This window comes from Glandiceps talaboti, chromosome 9 (genome assembly GCF_964340395.1).
Source record: "Glandiceps talaboti chromosome 9, keGlaTala1.1, whole genome shotgun sequence".
Taxonomy (NCBI): Eukaryota; Metazoa; Hemichordata; class Enteropneusta; family Spengelidae; genus Glandiceps; species Glandiceps talaboti.
In genome coordinates, this window is record NC_135557.1 from 5194432 (window position 1) to 5203985 (window position 9554).

The window sequence follows — 9554 nt, forward strand, 5'->3', positions numbered from 1 at the left end:
AAACTTAACTGACCTGATATGTGGTTAATATTTGCCTTCAAGTTATTACCTTCACTATCATAAAGCAGACCTGCTATGGGATCACTTTATTCAAATGTCATCGCATCTAATAAATTGTCTGACCTGTATGTATGTATGTATGTATGTATGTATGTATGTATGTATGTATATATGTATGTATGTGTGTGTGTGTGTGTGTGTGTATGTATGTATGTATGTATGTATGTATGTATGTATGGATATATGTATGTATGTATGTATGTATGTATGTATGTATGTGTGTATGTATGTATGTATGTATGTATGTGTGTATGTGTATGTATGTATGTATGTATGTATGTATGTATGTATGTGTATGTATGGATATATGTATGTATGTATGTATGTATGTATGTATGTATGTATGTATGGATATATGGATGAATGGATGGATGGATTGCTCAATAAAACACCCAATCTCAATTTGTTTAATGTTTTTAGAATGCCATTAACAGTTCTGGACGTAAAATGGGTGGGGGGGGGGGCTTTGAAAACATTTTGAGTCAAGGAGGTGTGAGGTTACGAAAGAATTTCAAGCCAGGCAGAGGGGTTACTCAACTTTGCTGTATTTTCAAAGCGATTCCTCCAACCCCACCCCCTTGGTCATAAATATTGACGGCTTCCTTAGTTGAATTGGTGCTGTAAATGTGCTCGTTTATATGGATGTGAGTATGGAGCCCTTGTTTGGTTTCTCCAAAAACGTTTTTCTTGCATTTCTAGCAGATGATGGCATATTAGTTTACAGGTGTTGCAGTTCATGTGACCTGTTACTTTACAAGATTTATGTATTGATAAATGATAGGATTGTCTATAGCTGTACACATTAATTTTCATCATGGTTTACATTTAGTGCGTAGTGTATAGTTGCGGACTATGAAAGCACGTTAGTGGTATCTACAAAAAAAAATTAAAATGTCTCGTCTGCTCAAGATACTTCCTGGTTATCTCGAGAAATTATATTGTTATCTCTAGAAAGTATCTCGAGATCTCAAGAATCTATCTCGTGATCTGATGATACTTTCTTATTTTCTCGTGAAACTATCTGGGGACCTTGAAATATTTATTTTTGCTTTCGTCGGTAAACGAAAAGTTATCTCTTTATCTTGATATGCTCTTTTATTATCTCAAGAAACTTTCATTATATCGGGAAACTATCTCAAGATCACGATATCTTTTTTTCTTTCCAAAAATGAAAACTCAAGATGTCGAGAAACTATCTCATTATCTCGACAAACTGTCTCTGGATCTCGAGATATTTGTTTTCGCTTTGGAAAACGAAAAGTTATCACACGACTTATCATCTCGTCCACTCAAGAATATATATTGTGTGCTCGGGCTTTCATAGGCTGAGGGCATCGGCGTTTGTGGTTGAATTGAATTGAGTTTGGCCTTTAAGAGAAGGTTTGTTATTTGTTTGTGGTAATCGTCATTGGGGTTCTCTGATTTAAATGAAATTTAGAGCACAGTTGAAACAATGTGGAAGAGTCAGAGAGGAGATAACTGTTGTTATATTGAAATCGACAATAATTCGTGTGGTTTAGTTACTCGGGCAATGTCGTCAGTGTGACTGACATTAGCTGTAATAATTGTAGCTCTTGTTATTATTTTGAGGGGTTTTCTTCAGAATCTGTTTTGTGTACTTTTTTTTCATTCCAATGTTTAACTGGAATCAAACGCTACAATTTCTGTAACGTTAACGCAAATAGAAGGAAGCGATCCAGGTGTGAATCACAAGCAAAGTTTGGTGGACTTTTCTCCTATTTTATGCATTAACTGCCCAAAAATCCGGGCATTTTCAAATCCATCACTAATTATGGAGCCTTCAGGACCCAATGAATGTTCAGAGGTTCCTCAATCCCATCGAAATCGGTAAAAGTAGCAACACATGCAATATTTTGTAACGGATCGTACGCTGAAACCTCGATCATGTCTTCAGTCTGGTCAGTTGTCTATTTGAGTTTGCCTAGCAAGAAGTGTAGCGTTTGCTTCAAGTTAAACGTCAGAATGGAAAAAAAGGACAAGAACAAAAGAAAAATACCATCAACCGCCTGGCATATGCAATTGAACTCGCCAGGTCATTAAAATGATCCAATACAGCAAATCTTTAGTGAAATATAAGCCATATCAGTCATCAGTTGTGAAAAGAAAGAGATATTGATACCGAGATATTGATTTGGGAAATCCTTGGACAGTATCAGTTACTTGATGTGCAGTAGCCACATTGACTCGGTTTAATTATGTACATTCAGACAGCTCTACATGAAGTGTAAATGTCTGGTAATTATGATTTATTGGTCAACTATTTTACTTCATGCGGTGCATCAATATGTATTCAAATGAGCATGTATTTCGTTATATATACATATATATGTATATGTATAAATATTTGTTATATATATATATATATATATATATATATATATATATATATATATATATATATATAATAGCTGTCGAGTGGAAGAGTTATTGTATTTGTTTACGTGTCGTCGGATTGCTTACTGAGTTGTAACGATTACTCACTTTAGAAGGCCTTTGAGTATGATTACAGAGCGTAGCATCGTATAAAATTGTGTGAAATAATTATATTCCTGATACTGTATAGATATATACATTTTCAGACCAGAATCTGAAAAACAAATTCCCAAAGAGGTGGAACCTATTTGGTCAATTAAGAGTAACGTTACTTAAGTCCATTTGACTGCTGTGTTCTATATGTTTCTGATTTCACTGCAATAATAATGAATAGGTGAATCGGATGTGACTCCCCCTGGCCAAAGCTATATTTGTTCTATACCACTTTGACGACGTCTAAAAACTTGGAGATCCTGATTTTGGTACTTATTATAAGCATCGTCCATTCGACAATGAAGAGGACAGATGACCGAATGGCGATCGAGGGAAAAGACGGCGGTATATATGGCTGGCTTCTGATTCTTTCTTGTCACGTTGGTAGTATGTTCGTGTCTGGAACCTACCAGTCAATAGGACCTCTATTTGTAGAACTACAGAGGTATTTCAATGCGGGGTCAGCTCGGACGTCATGGATTCTCTCAGTGGCTACGTTTACACTATTCTCATTCGGTAAGTTGATATATAAGTCCACCAGATACAAAAGATGTACACAATATGCAGTAATATATACATTAGCAATCTTCCTGTGAGAAACATTCTAAAGAACGAGAAGTACTTACGGCATGGGGGTGGACTGAGGAGAATAAAGGCATGAAAAAGTTGTGGTCTCAAGCTACCGGTCACGAACTATTCACACTACAACCTTGAAAAATGTATGGTGACGGGGGAGGGGGGGGGGGCTTGAATATTCTGATGGCCGGAAAGGGGGTTCATGAAAATTCTTCATATGAATGTAACCAAATTAAACCCCAGGAGGAACAGTCATAGACTTGGTATAATTGCAAATTTATGTATGGTTTTGTCGCAATATGACAGTTCTTCCGCATATATTTCAAAATGGCCATGGCTGACAGCCATGTTAAATGCATTTGCATATTAATGATTGTGAGTATGGTGTACTGAGCTCATGTGAAACCATTATCTAAATAAGGGTGTATGTGTGTGTATTTAATAATTGTACATTTTTTTGGCGGAGCTTCAATAGATTTTGCTAAATTAATGTATATTTTAAATGGCTGCGCTTTAGTTTGAATTAGATGTCGGGGAAGGGGGGCGTTTGTCCTGTTACCCTGAACAAACATCCCTGATTTACACTTCTACGGAATACGGAAGGTCAAAGCTGTTAAGAAACAGTACAAAGAGGAAATTATACCCCCAATTTGAGCGAGCGAGTTTCTTGTTTGCAGTCTGGAATGGCCTAGCTACTGTCTGCCTTTCTTTCGCTTTCTCTCTCTGACTGTCTTTGTATGTTTATTTGTCTGTGTGTGTGACGACTTTCTGTCTGTCTGTCTGTCTGTCTGTCTGTCTGTCTGTCTGTCTGTCTGTTTTGCCTGACTGTGGACGCGATATCACAGAAACTGTTTTATCAATTATATTACAACTTGCTTGAAATTTTTCTCATAGTATTAATGCCATACATTGTGGTAAACATCCCATGATTTGCATTATAAACGATTCCCAATTACAACAGAAATACCAGCTTCAAATTGCATTTAATGAGGTAAATATGTTAATATTAACAAAGCACACGGTTCCTCTAAAGCTGGTTGATGTCGCTCAATAGTCTTATTGACTTATTTGCATAATTTGTGATTTCCGGCAATAAAGCAATATTTCGACAGTACAAGTTTAAAAAAGAAATTGCATTTGTCCTATTAAGGTTGTTGGTTTTTTTGGTTTTTTGGGGGTTTTTTTTTTGTTTTTTTTTTGTTTTTTTTTTGTTTGTTTGTTTGTTTGTTTGTTTGTTTGTTTGTTTGTTTGTTTGTTTGTTTGTTGTTTTTATTTTGGGGGGGGTATTTTTTTATTGTAATGAATAATTTGCGTAATTGATATTTATCGGTAATTAGGCAACATCGTTAGATTGCTCACTTCAAATTGGGTTAGGGTTAGCCTAATTGGTATTGGTGATATTAAACAGAGGGTATGGGAACAGCAACACTTATGGAAGGCAGTTCTGCTTACATCTACATTATACGAAAAGGCATATTTGACCATGTGTTTCCACACTGGGTAAAACTGATTTGTAAATGAGGTGACTATGAAACGAAGTTCCACCTTTGACTTAATTTATCGACGGTGATTTCACCCATGGAGGGCTGTAGACAGTCAAAAGTGGTACTGCGTCTCGTACTACCCCTTGACAGAAATAGTGGTTCGGTAAAAGGTGGGTAAATTGGATTTTTCGTGTAGTGCTGGTTTATAACGTCTGTTATTTGTTTATTTTTTACAAGGCAGAGGAGGTGGGCTTAAACAAAAATAACGGATCACGGCGAAAATCGTCAACCTCCACTCCACACCACCTTCACACTGTTTGTGATATTGACCTAACAACTTGTCATCTATATAATGTTACCTATTTTTAACTGTTATCAGCTAGCTTAGGTATCCATTACGCCTTATAACGTATTTCCTTCCATATCCAGGCCCTGTTGCTAACATCACTGTGAAGAAGATAGGTTATCGATGTACAGTAGTAATTGGAGGCATATTATCTTCTCTTGGATTCGTACTGTCTGCCTTTGCACCAAACCTTGAGTTTTTGTACTTCAGTTTTGGATTACTAACTGGTATGTCTCGCATTGCATACCCTTCTGTGTGTGCTGCCTGCCTGTCGACCAATTTCAGTAATTAGGCTACATCTTTATCACATGAAATACCCATGCCATAACCTCTTTGTAAGAAATACGTTCATTTCTGAGATCATTATTTATTTTAAATTTGAATCACCGTCATGTGACGCTAAAGTTTACGACAAACCAGCTACCTGAAAACCACACAATCATTTTATGCACGGTCAAAGTCACATTAGTGTGAATTAAGATTTTGCATAATTATCACAATTCATTAAAAGCAAATAAATCAATGAACGAATTATGTAAATAACAACTACATAACCAAGCGATATTGAATATATACACTTTGCACTCTGCGATACTTAACCAATTTCTTTGAAATTAACCAAAGCTATACCATAAAATATTAATTATGCAAAGTTCTAATTAAACTCATAAGCCACATCTATAGCTTCAGGATGCATGTGAACTTTGTTTTTGCCAATGTATAAACCAAAGTGATATATGAAATTTGGAGATTGCATTTTTGAGAGATGGCCTAATGCCACAAAATATTTAATTATGTAAATTACTCATTGCAAGAAATGTCCACCATCAAGCTTTATAGTACGTGTACGCTTTTAAACCATAAATTTATGTGATAAATAATATGAAATGTGAATATTGCATTATTTGGATACTGCCTGAATACCAAATTAGAATTACAAGCTACATTACCAAACGTTACAGTACACGTGTGCATGTCTCACAAATCAACGTAGGCGTTTTATGTTATGAATTTTAAGCTGGCATTCTTAAGATATGGTGTAATTGCCTAAGCAATTTTTAATGCAAATTACTAATAGAATTAAAACCTAGATTAACTAGAATCACATGACACTTGTCAATGTTTGTGTCGAATTACGTGATAATTGAAGCTTCCGTCAAACTTCATACGTATGATAGACTTAATGTCAGTTAATTTTATCGGCTCTCAAGAACATGCATGGACCAGAATTCCAGTGTTTGTATCATATCGTATTTTATCGTATCGTATTGTACCGTACCGTATCATATCATATCATATCATATCATATCGTATCGTATCGTATCGTATCGTATCGTATCGTATCATATTGTATCATATATTATATCATATATTATATCATTGGAGATTGCATTTTTGAGAGATGGCCTAATGCCACAAAATATTTAATTATGTAAATTACTCATTGCAAGAAATGTCAATTTTCCATCAGGTTTTCAGGCACAAAATTGTGGAACAGTTTGCCAACAGAAATGAAATGTCTCACATCAAAACATCTGTTCAAGAAAGCTTTTAAAGAGTATCTACTTGACGAAATTTAAACTAGTGAATATAATACATATTCTTGCATTGTTAGCTCATTTTTGAAATTTTCTCCATTTATATTTTTTATTCTAGTTCTGTGTAGCCCTTATTGTTATTGATGCATATGATGCATATTTTTTTGACTCCAAATTGCCAATCTGTTTATTTATTTCCTGTCATTTTGTAATTGTAACTTACTTTAAAAATTGGCAATAAAATGAATGAATGAATGAATGAATATCATGTGTCATATATCATACCATATATATAATATATATATCATATCATATCATATCATATCATATCATATATCATACCATATTTTATCACATCGTATTGTATCATATATCATTATTGTATCGTATCGTATCGTACTGTAGTGTATCATATTATATTGTATCATATCAAATCACATTACATCACCTCACATCGTATCATATACTATTATCATATATCATATCATATCATATCATATCATATCATATCATATCATATCATATCATATCATCTTAAGAAAGCCTTATATATATAAAGTTTGCATAGGATGGAGGAGAATGAAAATAATGTGGAATATAATTCATCGAAAAAAATGACATTTTAACAGAAAATGGAAATCCAAATATTTGCTACAACATTTTCTTATCATAAGACGACTTCAATCTGCAAGAACATAAAATACCAAATATTTATAACTAGACAGAAATTCTAGCTGCTGCTACTGGGCTCTAAATTGCCAGTTTTCTTTTTAGGACACCGACACTCTGTTTTTGACAAAAACTAAACATGTTCACCTTTACAATATTCAATCAGCTTTGAAGACTGACTCGGATGACAATATCAATAAACACCATTCAAGCTATTATCCTCACCATTTGCCTTAGGTCGCCTTCACAGTGAATAGATTAGCCTGAGGGATCTAACAGTTATTTTTCATACACACATACAGGCTGTGGTTATGGTTTTATTCTGAGTCCTTTGTATGGGATAGTTCCTTTCTACATGACGAAAAGGTATGTACTTGCAAATGCCCTGGTATGCGTTGGTACAGGAACAGGAGCGTTTGCATTTACACCACTGTGGCAGTTACTGATAGACTGGTATGGATGGCGTGGAGCATGTATCGTATTTGCTGCAATCAATGCCAACTTGTGCATCTGCGGAACATTCTTTAGAGATCCGAAAATCCGAACCTCAAAGTTGATGGTGAAGAAGAGAGGGGCTGAAAGTGTTGATGACATTTTGACCAATCAAGATGACAATCAAAGATCTACCAACAAGCAAACCACCATGGAGAAGATCTGTGAAATCTGTGACTGTAGCTTAATTATCAGATATCCAACCTTTACACTTTTGTCAATTGCGTCACGTTTTCTTGGTGTTGGAGTTGCTTTCACTGGAGTGCCGCCACATACATTTGCCCGTGCACTGTCAAAGAACCTTGGGTCCGAGAGTGGAATTGCCCTGGCTATGTCCATATTTGGTATCATGGCGATCGTGGGCAGGCTAGTAAACCCTGTTATCTTACATTTCAAATTTCCTGCACTTACAAGTGTAAGACTGTATGGATGGGCCCATGTTTTTTTAGGATTAACTTGTCTCCTGAGTTCACTGGCTGACTCGTACTTGAAATATAGCGTCAATGCAGCATTTTTGGGATTCCTCAGCGGCATCGTATTAGGATTGGATGAACAGACAATCAAAGATGTTGTAGGGCCAACCAACCTGACTGCAGGTCTATCTGTAAGTTCTCCTTTTGGTGGAATAGGAGGACTAATCGGTCCATTGATAGGCGGTGAGTAAAGATTTGAAAGACAATGTAAAAATGATCTGTGTCCCAACCTAGGTTAAGATGAATTATATAAACATCCTGAAATTGAACTATAATATCAAATGTTGCCAAACTGAGAATTGTTCTTCATATTGTAGCAACAGTATTAGGCTTACGAAGAATGCTGGTTGCAACTGTATCGGAAAACAGTCAGTGAAAGCTCTGCGTATACATTAGAGCAAATACCTCTCTCCAAGCATTCACATAATTTTATATCCACAGCCTTAAATTGATATCTTGTCTGACAGTTTAAATGTTTTGTATGTAATTAAAGGAGACAGATATGTCACAGAACAAAAGGTATGGAAGACAATATAATTTGAATCTTGAACGAACATCTATCTGTTTGTAAACTGAACATTCTTTTTAATTTTCCTACCTCACAGGCTGGATATATGATACTACCAGAGACTACAACAACACATTCTACTTCTATGGTTCCTGTATGGTATTTGCTGGCCTTGCTATTCTCATTCTTCAGCCATTTACCGATCGGTGTCAGAAGGAAATACACGCAGATAGTAAGATCAAGTCTGAAGTGTACACGGTGAAAATGGTTTCAACAGCTACCAATACGGGATAAAGAAGAACATGCGAGCCATGTAGTGTCCAAATCTCATTAATGCCTGCAATAGAACTAACTTCTACTTTCTACACATGCATTACAAAAAGGCACGCACGTGAGAATGAGTCGATAACCTTGTTCTATATTGAGTTTTATCTTAGACACCAAAATCTATTACTCAGGTGGGATTTGTATTTCTATTGTTCTTTTACCAAAATAAGAAGCAAATTAAATCAAAATATGACAAAGTGTCAAAATAGAATAGGAAGTATAGCTAGCTAAAGAGTGTTTTAAGTTTTAGACATTGTTTAGATATAAAGGGTTATATTTTGCGTTATTACCCAGACCGGCAGACTGTATGGACAAACACATGAAAGAAAATCGACGCGAAGGAATACTACCTGTGACACGAAACATTGATTTACGTATTCGAGTAAAACATAATAAAATTGCGAAAAAAAAGAGAAATAGTGGATGAGGAAACTGACATCGTCTTAAAAAAAATATAAAACTGTTCTTCCAATTTGCAATGGTTGTACATCTGATGGAAGGAAACCAATAACACAGAGACCATAATATGGAAAA

General features: G+C 35.3%; 1 protein-coding gene across 1 annotated transcript; it reads left to right on the forward strand.

Annotated features, from left to right (window-relative positions):
• Positions 1-2871: 2871 nt before the first annotated feature.
• Positions 2872-8987, forward strand: LOC144440451 (monocarboxylate transporter 12-like). The gene is made up of 4 exons (XM_078129822.1): positions 2872-3123; positions 5097-5240; positions 7523-8368; positions 8791-8987. Exons 1-4 carry the CDS (start codon positions 2907-2909, stop codon positions 8985-8987), a joined length of 1404 nt encoding a protein of 467 aa, XP_077985948.1. The 5' UTR covers positions 2872-2906.
• The last annotated feature ends 567 nt before the right edge of the window (positions 8988-9554 follow it).